The sequence below is a fragment of the Myotis yumanensis genome, unplaced genomic scaffold, assembly GCF_028538775.1.
Source record: "Myotis yumanensis isolate MYYU_CA2020_CCGP unplaced genomic scaffold, mMyoYum1.0.hap1 SCAF_4, whole genome shotgun sequence".
NCBI classification, from domain to species: domain Eukaryota; kingdom Metazoa; phylum Chordata; class Mammalia; order Chiroptera; family Vespertilionidae; genus Myotis; species Myotis yumanensis.
Window position 1 is genome coordinate 112550771 of NW_027223755.1, and position 18762 is coordinate 112569532.

At 48.8% G+C, this 18762-nt stretch overlaps 1 protein-coding gene and 1 long non-coding RNA gene across 12 annotated transcripts in view; one reads left to right on the plus strand and one right to left on the minus strand.

The window, feature by feature from the left end:
• LOC139009413 (uncharacterized) overlaps positions 1–11444 on the minus strand; it is a 26994-nt gene extending 15550 nt beyond the window's left edge. The window contains exon 1 of the long non-coding RNA XR_011471314.1: positions 11399–11444. This is a non-coding gene — a long non-coding RNA (uncharacterized lncRNA). The remainder of the gene's footprint in view (positions 1–11398) is intronic.
• Positions 11082–18186, plus strand: ERI2 (ERI1 exoribonuclease family member 2). 11 transcript variants are annotated; one of them, XM_070413714.1, is made up of 9 exons: positions 11082–11141; positions 11239–11306; positions 11382–11465; positions 11924–12051; positions 12545–12701; positions 13567–13667; positions 13926–14007; positions 14560–14648; positions 14850–18186. In XM_070413714.1, the coding sequence occupies exons 1-9, from the start codon at positions 11119–11121 to the stop codon at positions 16173–16175; spliced, it is 2058 nt and encodes a 685-aa protein (XP_070269815.1). In that variant the 5' UTR covers positions 11082–11118; the 3' UTR covers positions 16176–18186. The 11 variants fall into 11 exon arrangements, 7 of the variants coding, with proteins under 7 accessions (XP_070269815.1, XP_070269821.1, XP_070269822.1 ...); XM_070413716.1 differs by having other exon boundaries at positions 11125–11141; positions 11387–11520; XM_070413715.1 differs by lacking the exon at positions 11239–11306 and having other exon boundaries at positions 11083–11141; positions 11382–11520.
• Positions 18187–18762: the final 576 nt, after the last annotated feature.

An 18762-nucleotide genomic window follows, 5' to 3' on the forward strand; every position in this document is an offset into this window, starting at 1 on the left:
ACAAGCTGTGATATGACATTATTAATGGAACTAGAGGCCCAGTGTGCAAAAATTTGTGCACTCGGAGGGGGTTCCTCAGCCCGGCCTATGCCCTCTTGCAGTCTGGGACCCCTTGGAGGATATCCACTTGCTGGCTTAGGCCTGCTCCCTGGGGGATCGGGCCCAAGCTGGCAGTCAGACATCCCTCTGGCAGCCCGGGAGCCCTCAGGGGATGTCCACTTGCCAGCGAGGAGCAGGCCTAAGCTGCAGTTGGACATCCTTAGCGCTGCTGAGGAGGTGGGAGAGGCTCCCACCACCACCACTGCGCTGGCAGCCATCAGCCTGGCTTGTGGCTGAGCAGAGCTCCCCCCGTGGGAGCGCACTGACCACCAGGGGGAAGCTCCTGCATTGAGCATCTGCCCCCTGGTGGTCAGTGTGTGTCATAGTGACCAGTCATTCCCAGTCTTTCTGCTGTTAGGGTCAGTTTGCATATTGCCCTTTTATTATATAGGATAGAGGCCTGGTGCACGGGTGGGGGCTGGCTGGTTTTCCCTGAAGGGTGTCCCGGATCAGGGTGGGGGTCCTGCTGGGCTGCTTGGCCAGCCTGGGTGAGGGGCTGATGGCTGTTTGCAGGCTGGTCAAGCCACCCCACCCAGTGGGGACCCTCACCCCATGGAGGTTTGGCCAGCCTAGATGAGGGGCTGATGGTTGTTTTGAGGCTGACCAAGCCCCCCCAGCAATGGAAACTCCCAGCCTCTCCTTTTTTTCTTTTTTTTTATTCTGGGATTTATTTACCTTCTATAATTGAAACTTTGTAGCCTTGAGAGGAGCTCAGAGCCAGCCAGGGCAGCCGGGAGGGAAGCTTGGCTTCCTCCATCTCCAGGGGCAACCCACTCCTGCTCGCTCCAGCTCCGTGGCCACGGCCAGCTGAAAGCAGGTATCTGGGGTTTATTTATCTTCTATAATTGAAACGTTGTTGCTTTGAGTGGAGCTCAGAGCCAGCCGCAGCAAGCAGGAAGCTTGGCTTCCTCCATCATTGGGGCAACCAAGCCTCCTGCTTGCTCCAGCTTCGTGGCTGCTGGCCGCCATCTTTGTTGGGTTAATTTGCATACAGTTGCTCTGATTGGCTGGTGGGCATGGCTTAAGGTGTAGCGAAGGTACGGTCAATTTGCATGTTTGTCTTTTATTAATGTAGATATTTAATAAACACTGATATAGGGCCTTAATTACCAATATTTGGTTACATGCTAGGAGGTAGTAGAATGAATAAAACATGATTCATGTTCTCAAGGAGTCCATTCTACTAGGGAAAATGCAGAAATATGTTCATTCTAATACAATGTGGGTAAATGCTATTATCTATATACTAGAGGCCCAGTGCAGGAAATTCATGCATGGGTAGGGTCCCTAAGTGGCTGCCGGCCGGGGCCTCCCTTTCCCTGGATGCCTGCTGCTGCCGCAGGCTGGAACAGGGCCAGTCAGGGGGAGGGGCCAAGGGCATTTGGCCAGCAGGCCCCACCCCCTGGTCAAACTACCAGTCGAACTCCTGGTCGAACTCCCAGTCAAGGGGACAATTTGCATATTAGGCTTTTGTTATCCTATATAATAAAAGAGGAACATGTAAATTGACTATCCCTTCGCTACGCTCACCAGCCAATCAGGGTAAATATGCAAATTAACCCAACAAAGATGGTGGGTTAATTTGCATACAAAGGCGCCGGGCGGAGAGCAGAAGCGGGAGAGCCAGCAGCTTGGGGGAACGTGGCTCCCTCGGTCGCTCCCTTGGGGGGACGTGGCTCCCTCGGTCACCAGGTGGAAAGCAGAGCAGGAGAGCCGGAGGCTTGGGGGACCCTAGCTACCTCAGTTAGTCCCAGCATGGGGAGCACCAGGAATTCTGGGAATAGTAGTTCTGATGGCAGCCCCAGGACTGGAAGCAGAAGCCCAGAGCACGGGGAGCACCAGGAATGCTGGGAATAGTAGTTCTGATGGCAGCCCCAGGACTGGAAGCAGAAGCCCAGAGCATGGGAATCATAGTCTGGTGGCAGATGGATCTCCCAGACACTAGAGCAGTGGTTCTCAACCTGTGGGTCACGACCCCTTTAGGGGTCAAATGACCCTTTCACAGGGATCGCCTAAGATCATCAGAAAACACATATATAATTACATATTGTTTTTGTGATTAATCATTATGCTTTAATTATGTTCAATTTGTAACAATGAAATTGGGGGTCACCACAACATGAGGAACTGTATTAAAGGGTCGTGGCATTAGGAAGGTTGAGAACCACTGCACTAGAGCAAAGTGAGCCTGGAGCAAGTTACTGTTGCGGTGGGGGATGGAGGGAAAGCAAAGATGAGAGACATAAGTAAAATCAGAGCGTCTAGGAAAAATTAAAGGGAAGATATCCTAAAACTTCCAGGAAATCTCCACCAATGAAGCAAAGAAAAAAAAAAGCCTGTATTATTCTGTGAGCAACAAACCAAACTGAGTTGGGGTCTCAGCCAATTCATTCATATGATTGCAAAGACAGACGGAAACTCCCAGATTGGAGAGGGTTTGCCCTGAGGGCTCCCAGATTGGAGCGGGTGCAGGTTGGGCTGAGAGACCCCCCACCCCCCAATACCAGCCCCCCCCCCCCCGTGCACGAATCTTCGTGCACCGGGCCCCTAGTATAGGCTATAAGAGGTTAATATGCTAAGTGTCCAACCATCCAACCAGTCGCTATGACATGCACTGACCACCAGAGGGCAGGCGATCAATGCAGGAGCTTCTGTGACACACACAGAGAAATGGTGAGGACTTGGTGCCCACAAAGCAACACTCAGCTTCCCCCAAGTGGGACACAGGCCCTGCCACCACCCCAAAGCAACAGCCCACCAAATTGCAGCCGACACTGCAGAGACCCCATGGTGCAAAATGTGGCCCACAGCCCAGCCCAGCCCAGAAACGGTTGCTGTGGGCACCGGCTAATGACGTCACATAGCAATGTCCGGCTTCCTCTCCCTAGCGATGACTAGCCTTCTTGCAGTTTTTTCAGCCCAGGAACATGACTTGCTTTATAGCCAGGTGCAAACATTTCACACTTTAACCAAATGTCTGTGAAGTGTTTTTTCGTGCCTCATCTCATTTGATCCTCACAGAAGTCCTGGAGTAGGTAGATAACAGACTTGGTAGAATCCTCTTTTCTTTTCATTAGCCGGAAAACAGAGATTTAGAAAGCTTAGAAATATGACCCGACTAAAAAGAAGAAATGGTGGACCTTGAAAATGACTTCAGGTTTTCTCACTGCGCAGAATATAGTCAAACACTGCTGCAGTTAAATATTTCACCCTTTGTTCTCCCTGCATGATCTACAATAATAATATGCTTCGTGTTGATATTTACTGCTGTGCTGCTGACAATTACCTAAAAGAGAAGTTGGGGTACTTAACTGGGATGGAAAAAGTTTAGCTACATCAGAAAGCAGGCCTAATTAAGCAAGTTTATTCTATATCTATAAAAGGCTAAGTTGACTCTTGCATGTGCAATACATATAAAGCTCTCGCTGGCACCAATCGCACACGTGTGTTTCGATCTCTCATTGTCGATCATGAATTTGGTTGACACTTCTATTATAGAAAAAGGGCGAATAGCGATATTAAAATATTTCTTCTAATTAATTTCCTTTCAATGTGCACAAATCCATGCACTGGGCCACTAGTAAAGGTTTAGGAGCCAAGAGGCAAATATGGGTTTATAACCTTGAGGATTAAGAGTGTTTGGGGGACAGCTTCACTGAGATAAAAATAATGGGGTTGAGCCTTGAAAATTGAGTCAGCCAAGTAGGAGGAAACATTGTGTCTAAATATATAGTTTGGTTTGGCCAGAGCCAAGATTGCACACTGCGTAGCAGTAGAAATATGAGAGGAGAAAAGCAGGAGTCAGACCACAGAAAACCACATGGTCTAAGCCAGTGGTCGGCAAACTCATTAGTCAACAGAGCCAAATATCAACAGTACAACGATTGAAATTACTTTTGAGAGCCAAATTTTTTAAACTTAAACTATATAGGCAGGTACATTGTTATTAACCTACCTATATAGTTTAAGTACTGTTGATATTTGGCACCTCCCCTGCGCTGCATATCCCTCGGCCCGCCTGCGCCGTGTCTCCCGTCCGACACACCCTTTTTCTAATGCCACTTCTTCAAAATAGACTTGCCCAGGCCGAAAACCGACTTCTGCGCATGGGCCATGAAGTTTCAGTCGCACTGTACCTGCGCACCCGCATGTGGTATTTTGTGGAAGAGCCACACTCAAGGGGCCAAAGAGCTGCATGTGGCTAATGAGCCACAGTTTGCCGACCACTGGTCTAAGCTAAGGAGTTAGACCAGCAGTTCTCAACTTGTGGGTCGAGACCCCTTTGGTGGTCAAATGACCCTTTCACAGGGGTCGCCTAAGACCATCCTGCATATCAGATATTTACATTACGATTCACAGCAGTAGCAACATTACAGTTATGAAGTAGCAATGAAAATAATTTTATGGTTGGTTCACAACATGAGGAGCTGTATTCAAAGGGCCAGAAGGTTGAGAACCACTGAGTTAGACTTTATCCTGGGGCAACAGGGAGTTCACTGAAGCTCCACCCTTCCTTATTACATCTGGTTATTTAAGTACTAGTGGCCCAGTGCACGAAATTGGTGCATGGGTAGAGTCCCTAGGACTGGCCGGCAATCAGGGCTAAGCAGGGCCTTCCTTCCCCAGCTGCCAGCTGGGGCCTTCCTTCGTTTCGTGCTTCCTCCTGGTGGTCAGCGCACATCATAGTGAGCAATCGAACTCTTGGACTCCCAGTTGAACTCCCAAGGGAACACTTTACATATTAGCCTTTTATATATATAGACTAGAGGCCTGGTGCACAAAAATTTGTGCACTCACGGCGGGGTGTCCCTCAGCCCAGCCTGTGCCCTCTCGCAATCTGGGACCCCTCGGGGGATGACCACCTGCTGGCTTAGGCCTGCTCCCTGGGGGATTGGGCCTAAGCTGGCAATCAGACATCCCTCTGGCAGCCCTGCAGCCCTAGGGGGATGTCCACTTGCCAGCGTGGAGCAGACCTAAGCTGCAGTCGGACATCCTTAGTGCATCCTTAGTGCAGGAGAGGCCCCCACCACCACCGCTGTTCTGGCAGCCATCAGCCTGGCTTGTGGCTGAGCAGAGCTCCTCTATGTGGGAGCGCACTGACCACCAGAGGGCAGTTCCTGCACTGAGCGTCTGCCCCCTGGTGGTCAGTGTGTGTCATAGTGACCAGTCATTCCCAGTCTTTCTGCTGTTAGGGTCAGTTTGCATATTACCCTTTTACTATATAGGATAGAGGCCTGGTGCATGGGTGGGGGCCGGCTGGTTTGCCTTGAAGGGTGTCCCGGATCAGGGTGGGGGTCCCGCTTTGGTGCCTGGCCAGCCTGGGTGAGGGGCTGATGGCTGTCTGCAGCTGGTCACGCCCCCTTCAGGGTGGGGGTCCCCACTGGGGTGCCTGGCCAGCCTGGATGAGGGGTTGATGGCTGTTTTCAGGCTGGCCACACCCCCTTTAGGGTGGGGTTCCCCATTGGGGTGCCTGGCCAGTGTGGGTAAGGGGCTGAGGGCAATTTTCAGGCTGGCCGGCGACTGAAGCTCCCAGCCTCTCCTTTTTTTCTTTTTTCTTTATTCTGGGGTTCATTTACCTTCTATAATTGAAACTTTGTTGCTGTCACTGGAGCTGAGAGCTGGCTCCTGCTCGCTGCAGCTCTGAGGCCTCAGCCTGCTGAAAGCAGGTATCTGGGGTTTGTTTAGATTCTATAATTGAAACTTTGTTGCTTTCGGAGCTCAGAGCTGGGCCACTGCAGGCGGGGAACCTTGGTTTCCTCCATCACTGGAGCAAGCAAGCCTCCTGCTCGCTTCAGCTGCATGGCTGCCGGCCGCCATCTTTGTTGGCGGTTAATTTGCATATCTCTCTGATTAGCCAATGGGAAGCGTAGTGAAGGTATGGTCAATGACCCTTTTTCTCTTTTATTATATAGGACTAGAGGCCCGGTGCATAAAAATTTGTGCACTGGGTGGGGAGGGGGGTCCCTCAGCCCGGCCTGTGCCCTCTTGCAGTCTGGGACCCCTCGGGAGATAACGATCTGCTGGCTTAGGCCTGCTCCCGGGTGGCAGAGGGCAGGCCCAATCCCTAGGTGCAGCCCCTGGTCGGGCTCAGAGGAGGGCCGATTGGGGAGTTGGGGCGCCGCCCCCTGTCATGCACAGAGCAGGGGGGATTGGGAGGTTGCGATGCCACTCTCAGTCATGCTCAGGGTAGGGCCGATTGGGGGGTTGGGGCACCGCCCCTTGTCACACTCAAGGCAGGGTCAATGGGGAGGTTGTGGCGCCACCTCCTGTCACGCACAGAGCAGGGCCAATCAGGGGGTTGGGGTGCTGCCCCCTGTCACGCACAGAGCAGGGCCCATCAAGGGGGTTGGGGAGCTCCCCCGTGTCACGCACAGAGTAGGGCCGATAGGGGAGTTGGGGCACCACCCCCTGTCACACACAGAGCAGGGCTGATCAGGGGGTTGAGGCGCTGCACCCTGTTACACACAGAGCCACAGGGCCGATCAGGGGTTTGGGGAGTTCCCCCCTATCAGGCACAGAGCAGGGCTGATCAGGGGGTTGGGGCGCCTTCCCCTGTCACGAACAGAGCAGGGTGGATAGGGAAGTTGTGGCCCCACCCCCTGTCACACACAGAGCCGCAGGGCTATCAGGGGGTTTGGGTGCTTCCCCCTGTCATGCTGATCCCGGTGCCGGGAGGCCTCGCGGCTCAGCTGATCCCGGTGCTGGGAGGCATATTACACTTTACTATATAGGATAGAGGCCTAGTGCATGGGTAGGGGCTGGCTGGTTTGCCCTGAAGGGTGTCCTGGATCAGGGTGGGGTGCCTGGCCAGCCTGGATGAGGGGATGATGGGTGTTTGCAGCTGGTCACACACCCTTCAGGGTGGGGGTCCCCACTGGGGTGCCTGGCCAATCTGGGTGAGGGGCTGAGGGCTGTTTTCAGGCTGGTGGGTGACTGAAGCTCCCAACCGCTTTTTTTCTTTTTTTTCTGGGCCAAGGCCTCTGCTGCTGAAAGCAGGTATCTGGTTTGTTTCGGTTCTATAATCAAAACACTGTATCATTTCGAGCTCTGAGATCCCGGCTGAAAGCTGGTTTCTGGGGTTTTGTTTAGCTTCTATATTTGTTACAATGTTTCAAACTGCCAGCTAAGAGGCCGGCAAGGCAGGCGGGGAACGTTGGAGTCCTCCTTCACTGAAGCAAGCAAGCCTCATGTTCGCTTCCAGCTGCCTGGCTGCCGACCGCCATCTTGGCTGGCAGTTAATTTGCATATCACCCTGATTAGCCAATGGGAAGGGTAGCGGTCATACGCTAATTACCATGTTTCTCTTTTATTAGATAGGATATTGTGCTTACTAAAGAGTCAGATCATAGAGAAAGGTAAAATAGATGAAAGAGAATCAATGAAAACAAAAGTCACCTGTCCTGTACTTATACAACTCAAGAGATAATTTTTACTTTCATTATAATGAGGGAGGCAGCAGAGTATAGTGGTGAGGAGCTCACATCCTGGACACACACAACTGGAGTTCAAATACCACTTTTACTATCTGGACAAGTGCCTTAACCTCCCTAAGATGCAGTTTATTCAATTATATAGAGTTATTGTAATTCTACCTCATGAGATTGGAAAAACCAATGAGGTAGTGCAAGTACAATAGACTGAAGCTAGTGCCTGACATATCTTAGTACCTAATAAACATCAGATATTATTATTGCTATTTTTCTCCTGTGACTTTTTAATTTTAATAGTCCACTCCCTAAATTTACCTAAAAACTTGTAATTTATCTGAAAAAAAATCCCTATTGATGACACTGTTTTTTTTTAAAATAATTATAAACAGTATTATCAGTATCCTTGCATAGATATCCTTGCACATCTATTTTCTTAGGATAAATTCCTGGTCAAGATAAATATATATATATATATACATATATATATATGACATTCTGACAAATATTACTAACTCCTAAAGGAATGTACCAAGCCTATATAATAAAAGGATAATATGCAAATAGACTGAACGGCGGAATGACCTAACAACCGGTCACTATGCCGTGCGCTGACTACCGGGGGCGCATATGGAACATGGTGGGCGTCGGCTGTGGCGGGATGGTGGAGCAGGTGAGCGGGGGTGCCAGACCAAGGCGGGATGCTAGTTGCTGTCATCGGGACGAGCCTCTGGTGGTCACTGAAAATTCTTTGCTCCCGCATGCCGTGGTCCCACCCGGTGCTGGCACCTGCTGCCGGCATTGGCCCCGCTCACACCCGCTGCCAGCACCGGAGCCGCCATTCACACCCTCTGCCAGCGCTTGTCCTGCTCACACCCGCTGCCAGCACCGGAGCCGCCATTCGCACCCTCTGCCAGCGCTTGTCCTGCTCACACCCGCTGCCAGCACCGGAGCCGCCATTCGCACCCTCTGCCAGCGCTTGTCCTGCTCACACCCGTGCCGGCGCCCAGCACTGGTCCTGATCACTCAGCGCCATTAGCAGGTGAAGGGGCAGTTGCCAGCCCCTATTGCCCCTGAAGGCTTCTCTACCTCCCCCTGCTCCTGAGGCGTGATCGGGCAGCAGCGGCCGCTCATACCCACTGCTGGCGCCAGCCCCTATTGCCCCTGAAGGCTTCTGCACCTCTCCCTGCTCCTGAGGCGCGATCGGGCAGCAGCGGCCGCTCGTACCCACTGCTGGCGCCAGCCCCAATTGCTCCCCGCCATGGTGAGAGGGGCCAGGTGGGGCGCAGAGAATGGGCCGAGACCTGCCCCTGTGCCCACTGCAGCCTCGCAGCCCACAGTTCCTTTCAAAGTGCATACTTTGTGTACTGGGCCCTTAGTTTATATATATCAACCAGAAATGTGTGAGTTTGATAAGGTGGATCTGGGTGAGGTATGGGTTTATACGGTTGCCAAGCATAGGCTGTCAGAACCTGAGAATGGTGAAGAGGACATCCTAGAGGGCAGATGGCCCAGGTTGGGGTAGGCATGCAATACACACACAGGAAGTCCATGTGGGGTGTCAAAGCCTGAGCAGTATGAGGAGGGCATCGGTGCAGTGGGAAGGGAAGAGCAGTGGCCTGGCATCAAGTCAGAACCTGTTTATGGTAAAGGAAGACATCAATGCTGAGGGACCACGGTGGTATCACAGGATTCAGAGCCTGAACAGGGTGAGGGAGCCCATGTGAGAAGGATGAGGGTAGCAGCCTGTCATAGTAGTGACGAAGGCATTCACACAGCAGGGTAGCCTGGTGTAAGGTGCAAAGTGACCGAGCCCAAGCCAGATGCAGAGGGTGTGGGGTGTGGGGTGTGGGGTAGTTGCAGCATTGGGGGACAAATCAAACATGTTGAAGATAATGGGAGTTAGGTTTCTCAGAGAAGGAAATGATAAACATGAAAAGGGAGAAAGTCAGAATGAACCCTGTGGAATCTAATTGAAAGTAGAGCTACTGATACGAATTCATGGTTTTCCATTACATATGGATACATATTTAATGTAATAGAAATTATATATTTAAATATCAATTTAAATGTTTTAATGTCTAAATTATAAACAACTTTTATAAATAAGATTAATTTGGTAATAGGAATTACGTATTTACATACAAATATTTAATCTTGTAAGACTTTAGCTGTCAGCATGTGTCTGTGTGTGTGTGTGTGTGTGTGTGTACTTCCTAGCTCTCTTTTGGGAGTATTAACATCCTAATTGCAATGAGCACATCTATCACCCAAATCTTGAGTTTCTAAATGCCATTCGCTACTAAAAAGAAGCAAGTCTTTAGAGAAATGGCTGATTCCAGGGCTGGGGCAGGGAAAGCACACAAGCGCCGGGAACATCTGTACCAGAGGAATGAAGACCTGCTCAAATGATGGGGTCATGTCCAAGGGACAAAGAGCCAGCTCAACAACCAAGTCTGGGATGTTTTCAGCATCCAAATATGAGGATGGATTATAACCCAAACACAATAGGTAACCATGAGTTCATACTGAGAAAAAAGGAGAAAATCGCAAGTTTAGTGAGAAAGCATTTCCCCACAAAATTAGAGAAAAAGAGTAGTTTAGTACTCACTACCTTAATCAGCTAACCAAGATTAATATGACCAATGGGACAAAGCCGTGTATAAGCTGATAAACACGAGAGCCGAGCATGGCTCCCGCGCTGTTCTCCGTCAGCCCGCGGCCGCACCGGCAGGCGGACGCCCGAGCCCGCGGCGAGCAGCCCACGGGCGCTCTGCGGGTGGGTGCGCTGACCTGCGCGCTGGAAGGTTTGGGTTGGAGTCCCCGAGGGGGCGCGGGGGGGGGCAGAGGCAATTGATGGATGTTCCCCTCTCTCCTCCCCTCTTCTCTGAAATCAATAAAAAGTAAAATCAACTTGTTGGCAATGTGACAGGAGAAAGGCTCCCCCTTACTAAAGGGCGGTCACACCCTGATTCCCCTCCGACCCGGGAGTGAGGGACCCCGCCCCGCCCCGCGGCCCGCCTCGCCGGGCAGCGCGCTCCCACCGGCGGGCCCGGGCGGCCTCTCCCCGGCTCCCAGCCCCCGCCGCGCCCCGCCCCGCGCCCCGCCCCGCGCCCCGCCCCGCGCCCCGCCCCGCGGCCCGCCCCGCGGCCCGCCCCGCCCCGCGCCCCGCCCCGCCCCGCGCCCCGCCCCGCCCCGCCCCGCGGCCCGCCCCGCCCCGCGGCCCGCCCCGCCCCGCGGCCCGCCTCGCCCGGGCAGCGCGCTCCCACCGGCGGGGCGGGGCGGCCTCTCCCCGGCTCCCAGCCCCCGCCGCGCCCCGCCCCGCGCCCCGCCCCGCGCCCCGCCCCGCGGCCCGCCCCGCCCCGCGGCCCGCCCCGCCCCGCGGCCCGCCCCGCCCCGCGGCCCGCCCCGCCCCGCGGCCCGCCTCGCCCGGGCAGCGCGCTCCCACCGGCGGGGCGGGGCGGCCTCTCCCCGGCTCCCAGCCCCCGCCGCGCCCCGGCCCCGCCCACCCAGCTGCGCGGGCCTCGAACGGAGCGGAAGTCGGCGCCGGGAGACTTCCGGCAGCTGGGCGGCGGGGGCCAGGCGTGCGGGAATGGCGACCAAGAGCTTGGCGCGGTAGGTGGAGGGCTGCGGGCGGCGGCAGGTCCTTTCCTCGGGCGGAGGGCGGCCGGCGCGGGATGAGCCTGGCCTGACGGGCTGCTCTCGCTTCCAGGCGGCTGGGCCTGATCCGGAGCCGGTCGGCGGGGCCCGCCCGCGGGCGCCCAGCGCGGAGCGGACGCGGTAAGTAGCGCGCCAGCCGGTGCCCGGCAGCTCGCCGGCGGCGCGGTGACCGCGGGACGCCCTCGTGTCTTGCAGAGCAGTTGTTCGACTACCTGGTTGTTATTGACTTTGAGTCGACGTGTTGGGAAGACGGGAAACGCCGCCGGACCCAGGAAATCAGTGAGTGACGTGCCGCCGGCGCAGCGCAGAGCCTGGCCGAGACCGCGCAGGAAACGTGTGTTTAGCGGGAGGGCACCGAGGGCGAAGGACAGTCCGGGGTGGGTGGTGAGCATGCAACACGGACAGTGTCCGATAGCATTGTATATCTGAACCTGTATACTTCTATTAACCAATACATTTTTAAAAATTAAATAAGTGTTTTAGGATTGCATTCAAAATCTAAATTGCATAGAAACTGAACAAAACCTTTGCAAAAAGGAGTAAGTCCATTTTTGCTTCCATATGGATTTTAATGGTGAAAATATATTTGAATTTTAAGTAGATATATTCAACTTTAATATTTTGACATTCTTTGGCATAACTTTAATTATAACCATTACATCACACTGCTTTGGTCATTTTTAATATGTTTTTACTGAAACACTGATTCAGTGTCAATTGATGATTCTTTCACGTAGTTGAATTTCCAGCGGTATTGCTGAACACATCAACTGGAGAGATTGAATCTGAGTTCCATGCTTATGTTCAGCCTCAGGAACATCCAATTCTTTCTGAATTTTGCATGGAATTGACAGGCATAAAGCAGGTATGCCCTTCCTTCCTTCTCTTCTCACTGCCCCAGCCCCCAAACAATAAACAAGCAGGTATGATGCAAATATTAAAATTCAGAAGTCAATTTCAAAAAATAAAAGCTATATACCATTTGGAGCTAGGTTTATTCAGTGTTAGAAGAAATAATGTCCCCTCCAGAAGTCCATTAGAATCTTTAAAAATTAGAAAGAATAGTGTGGTAAAAATGAATATCAAATCTATTTTATGGAAATTAAATACATCAAATTTCTGGTGGTCTGGATTATTTTTCTGTGCGATTTTAGATTGGTAACCTAATTTTTCTTACTTTATAGAGTTCTAATCATTGAATTATCTCTTTCTCATGTGTTACAACATCTTTTCACCAGGTAAATTCTTTGTCAGTAGAACCTCTTCTTTGTTAAGTACCTACGGGGCCTAATTACCAGCTGTGTGGCCAATAATTATGAAATTCGATTGTTGAATTCAGACTTTGTGACTCTGTTCAGGCCCAAGTTGATGAAGGGGTCCCTCTGAAGATTTGCTTATCTCAGTTCTGTAAATGGATTCAGAAGATTCAACAACAGAAGAAAATTATCTTTGCTACTGGGGTTTCAGATCTACCTACTTCAGAAGTCAAGTTGTGTGCATTTGTTACTTGGTCAGGTAAAGAAGTTTGTAGCATCACTCTTATGTAATATGTAATTATCTCTAGTAAGAATTATACTTGTTAACCTTCTGGGCTAGGAAGAGAAATCCAAGTGCCCAACAGAAAAGTAAATTTATTCATATTTTTAAAATTACCATTCTGGGATGCCTGCAAACTTTAAGCCTTAACTTTAAGAATCTTTCTTGATTGTTCGCTTTGTTCTTCTGAATCCAGGTAAAGATTATTTAGTGAAAACTCTTACCATGCTATTTTATACAATCTTGAATAAAAAGAGTCCATGTTCAACTCATACCCTTTGCTTTTATTTCACACTTACTGATGTGGCCATCAAGGAAGAAACAGGCCATTTGAAGTAGATCTTCTGTATGCCTGTGATACAGCATTGCCATTAATAGTAATGATAGCAACGCTGTGTCATTGCTGCTTAGCATTATTAGTAAGTATACTTGGTTTCTGTTGCTGTGTTTAATTTCTCAATTACATTAATATTCTCTTAGAATGTTAAAAGCAGATAACCTTCTCCATATAAGCCTTATTACTTCACATCTTATTCTTTCTGAAATATTCAGTATGTCTTATTGGATCTTTAATAAATCATTTTGAAGCTTAGTTACCAATCTAATTTCTTAACAATAGTTATGTAAAGTGAATAATTAATTGTTAGATATTAATAAGGCAATTAAATCTTACTATTACATATTAACTACATTATTATAGTATATATATATATATAGTATTACATATTGTATAATTCTAAATCTTACTATTTTGTATCATTTTTCAGCACTTTATTTATAAATGATGATAGCATAAAAACGGCTGGCATCATTGCTTTGTTCTATTTTAATATACTTAATGCAGACTGGGACTTGGGTGTTTGCCTGGAGTATGAGTGTAAAAGGAAGCAGCTGTTTAAACCTGTGTTCTTAAATGCTTGGATTGATCTCAGAGTAACTTACAAGGTAAGGGTCAAAGGTGGGGGCATGTTCACTTTCCTTCTGTTGAAAAATGATTAAACTATTCCACACATAGGTATGGATTTCTATAAATAAAATATTTTCTTTTGAAACATTCACATAAATACAATCCTTATAGCATGTAAAGACAACGTAACAAAAATAAGCAATTCAAATCTAGAACTAAAAATTATGAAGAATGGTTCATACATAGTCTTCCAAATAGTAATCATTTTCTTAAACATGTCTTCATTTATTTATTAGATTTTCTATAGGAGAAAACCAAAAGGACTGAGTGGCGCCCTGCAGGAGGTGGGAATCGAATTCTTGGGACGGGAACATTCTGGTTAGTATAATTTATTATGTAAGTAATTTTATTTTTTATAAAGTGTTTTATGTGAATCTCATTTTTTGTGATGTCATTAATAAGGAATATACTTCAGCCTAGAAAAAGCTCCTTCTAATCTATACAATTTAAATTATTTCTAAGACTCAAATGACATTTGCGTGTAAGATAAAGATTGCCATCTAATGGCTGTCCAGTTGCTAAAAAAGAATGAAAAAAATTAGCCAATCAAATGGAATTAAACAAATGCCCAAATAATACAGTGGACTAGTGAAAAACTAAGCGAAACTCACAAAACATGGCGCCTCAGAATCTTGGTCACATTTTTGTGACCTAACAGATTTTCACCTCTTCCTCTGTAAATGTGGGAGACTTTGTCTTTCATTGGTAAGGCTGCCGCAGCTATCCACAGACCAACTTATCATGGATAAAACTAGTAAGTGGTCATAAAACTAACGGTTCCAATTTCCATTTCAGTGGTGGGTTTTTTGTTGTTGCTGTATATCTTTTTGTGGTACTACTAAAGATAGTGCTTGATATTTATTTCCTCAGGATTGGATGATTCTCGGAATACTGCACTTCTTGCTTGGAAAATGATCAGGGATGGTTGCTTAATGAAAATTACAAGGTCCTGGAACAAGGTCAGTGGCGTCTTACTCCTTTATTCTGTCATCTCAAATTTCAGAAGTAATTGTAGGTTCATTGAAATGTAGATGTCATGAGTGTAATCATTTATGTCAATCGATGGTGTTTTTCTCTTTTTGTCATATCATATAATGTGTACTAAAGAAATTCTGAATGCACAGTTGCTGAAGCTATTGGGTTTGCTTGTGGAATTATAGGTTCCCACTAAGAAGAATCCCAACATTTTGGGCAGAAATTTGAATACCAATCAAGTTGAAGAAACATCAGTCTGCAACAGAAGCAGTCGGGGTCCCAGCATATGTGATAGGGAGCCTAAAAATACAATACATTATCATGAAAAAGTGCAAATGAGGTCTGATGGTATGAATTCTATAAAAGTAAACCAAGATGAGTTACAACCAAAGAGCAATTTAAAAGTAGGTCTTCGCAATGTCAAAAACTGTTTCTCTCTCTTGACTACTCAGTCTTCTACTTCTCTGGGGCAGCTGCAGTGCCCCAGCGTCTGTGCACCTATGCAGAAGCAAATCAAAGACGAACATCAAGCATTTCCTGCCAAATCTAAGGCTTCCACAGCGGATTCTGATTTGGTGCTTGTTTCAACTACCATTTCATCTGTTAATCATGTTTCTGATGTGGAGATGAGTTCTGCTCTCGACTGTTTGCCTATGTTGACTGATTGGGAAGACGTAGCTTTACTGCCAGCATCTCAGCCTGAGCAAAATATAGATGATATGCCGCTCATTAGTGACTCAAACTTAGCTACTTCATTGAAGTCTGGAGAAAGGTTAATGGTTCTAAAAGAATCTGAATTGTTAAGTTATGAGAACTTTGAAAGCACAGAAGAAACTCCTCAACAATCTGAGACCTCTAAGTTGGTTGTGTATAAGAGTCCACATACTACTATTTATAATGTAAAAGAAGCCAAAGATCCAAGGTCAGATGTTTCTAACTTTAAATTACCTGAGTGCAAATCAAGCAGTTTGAACAGTGTTAAGGCCAGTGTGTCTTACCCTTCAGTTCTGGGGAAATGTCTTCTTTTAGGTGGTACTAAAAGGAACCCACCCAGTCCCCCAACTGTCCCCCTAGCAAAAAAGCAGCCCTTCACTATTCATGAAGAAAAGCCGACATCACGTGATAGCTCCCCAGTGAGGTCTCGGAAGCTCCTCTCCTCTGTCTTCACTCCTACAGTTAACCTACGAGAGCCTTGGAAGAGTGGGAAGGTGACACCTCCATTATGCAGGTGTGGCCGGAGGTCTAAGAGACTTGTTGTTTCTAATAATGGACCAAACCATGGGAAAGTCTTCTACTGTTGCCCTATTGGGAAATACCAAGAAAACAGAAAATGTTGTGGTTATTTCAAATGGGAACAAACACTTCAAAAGGAGAGGGCCAACAGCACAATTTGGTCTCATTCCTCAGGGGCACTCACCTCTAGTTCTCCAGAAATAAGCCATGTTTGTGACCAAAAGGTAAATGTTCCTACGAAAAATGCTTTGAGACTCAGACCTTCAATGAGGAATTGATGAACTTTATATCTAAACTATGTTTTTACTTTAGTATGACATTTGATGTAAAGAGAAAAGCATATAGGGCTGCAAGTTACGAGAACAGCATTAACTGAGCTCTGTAGACTGCACTTGGACTATTACACACACACTGAAAATCGAGAAACAAATTTCACAGGTTTCTAAATTCAGTCACCAGCCATCTAACTTTGTCTTTTGTTCATGTATGAATCCTGATTGTTCCTTGAATTCCCAAACATGAGTAATCTTAAAATGCCTAACACTATTTTATTTATATTTCATATATTGGCATTTGCCAAATTTATCATACTTTGAAGAACCACAAGTGAAATATTTTATAAACTGCATTTATTAAATACTAGAGGCCCGGTGCATGAAATTTGTGCACAGGTGGGGCCCCTAGACCTGGCCGGCGGTCAGGGCCCATCAGGTTCCCAGCCTCCCTGCCTCTTCCTTCCCTCGATCCCTCAGTGCCCCTCTGCTGGCACTGATCACCTGCCATGTTCTGCGCCACCCCCTGCTGGTCAGTGCACGTCTAGTGAGTGATCGAACTCCTGGTCGAACTCCCGAGGGGACAATTTGCTTATTAGCCTTTTATTATCTACTAGAGGCCCGGTGAACGAAATCTGTGCATGTGTGTTGGGGGGTGTCTCTTAGCCTGGCCTGCACCCTCTCCAATCTGGGACCCCCTCGGGGGATGTCTGACTGCCAGTTTAGGCCCGAACCCTCTCGCAGTCTGGAACTGCTGGCTCCTAACCGCTCGCCTGCCTGATTGCCCTTAACACTTCTGCGTGCCTGCCTGATCACCCCTAAACCCTCTGCCTGCCAGCCTGGTCGCCCCTGCCAGCCTGATCGCCCCTACCTTGCCCCCCTGCTGGCCTGATTGCTCCTAACTGCCTCTGCCTCGGCCCCCCGTCTGGCCTCACTCTGCAGGAGGTGACCTGGCAGATCAGGGGAAGGCATCACCCCCATCACCCCACTGCTGCTGCCACTGCCGGCCTGAGCCTTGGCCCTTGCAGCTGCTGTGGCTTTGTCTGGAAGGACGTCCTGAAGATGTCCACTCTAATTAGCATATTACCCTTTTATTAGTATAGATTTGAGGACCATTACAAACATGCAGAACTTAAAGAAAACACTTGGGCCCTGGCTGGTTTGGCTTAATGGAGAGAGCATTGGCCTATGGACAGAAGGGTCCTATGTTTGATTCTGGTCAGGGGCACATGCCTGGGTTGCGGGCTCGATCCCCAGTAGGGGGCCTGCAGGAGGCAGCTGATCAGTTATTCCTATCATTGATGTTTCTATCTCTCCCTCTCCCTTTCTCTCTGAAATAAAAAAAATAAAAATAAAAATAAAAAAAAACACATGATCTTCACTTTGGGCTTTATCATTTTACAGATCCTTTGTGCACTATTTTAACTTCCCTCAACTTTCCTTTACCCACCCTTAAAATGCAGTCTATTTTGGGGAAGACGATCAGGAAAGTGATTCTAGTGGGTGTAAGGTTTTTTTGGAGGGGATGGGATCATGAAAATATTTAAAAATTGAGCATGGTGATGGTTGTACCACTCTGAATTTACTTTAAAAAACCAACTCAGTATATGAGTTATATCTCAACAAAGCTGTTCTTTCATTTCTTTTTAAATAAAGACCAGTCTTATAATCAATTGCACATGTTTTCAGAGGCCCCCCACGATTTGCTTACCGCGTCCCAAACCACGGCTGCAACTCCCAGTTGCCTCCAGTCCTGGTGCATCTGGATGGTGTGGTTTGCAAAGGAGAAGGTGGCGAGAGGCTTGTGGAATTTCTGCAACCCCATTCCCGCGGTCTCATAGGGCACCAGGGCCATTTCCACTGTGCCAGCTCTCTGCTTCCTTTAACCTGTTGGGCAAAAGAATCCTGCATGCTCTGGCCAGAAAGTGCATTCTCTCTTAGGTGGCCCAAAAGCTTTTTTCTAAAGGTCGTTTTATGGATTCAAAAGAATAAATAGATGTGGAAAGTTTTTGTCGAATTCTTTTTACATGGTTCTTCCAGTCTCCTGGGAAGTGAGATGTGGCTCTGAATTCATCACAAAGGGGGTCTTTGGGCAGAAGCACCCAGAACGGTACAACTCCTGCAGGATGCCCTACACACTTCACTGTCAGGACTCGGGGGCTGGAGGGTGAGCGAGGCGGAGATGCCAGCACAGGACCCGGGAGAAGGTAGTGCTTTCTACACTGCCCAGGCCGCGTGGACTGCAGCTGCACCTGCCGAGGTGGGCAGGGTGTTTCTGCTGTTTTGTTTTGGTCTGGCCTCCACCTGTGAGCCACAGGCCTGTGCCTGCACTGAGCCTGAACGGTTCAATGGTCATACTTTTTGGTGGATGGTGGATGGTGGACGCACTCTCACCTCCCGGAGACTGGCGGTTAGACACTGGCAGCTTCCGAGTCGCTCGCGGGGAGAGTGCAGCCCTAGGTCCAGAACAGACTCTGGCGTCCTCGGCTAGGAGGGAGGCCGCCAGCAGTTGGAAGGCTGGTCACGCCCCATGATCATGGCGGGGGTTCCCTCATGGTGACCGTTCTTCCCATTCCCTCAGCTCCCTAGCCTG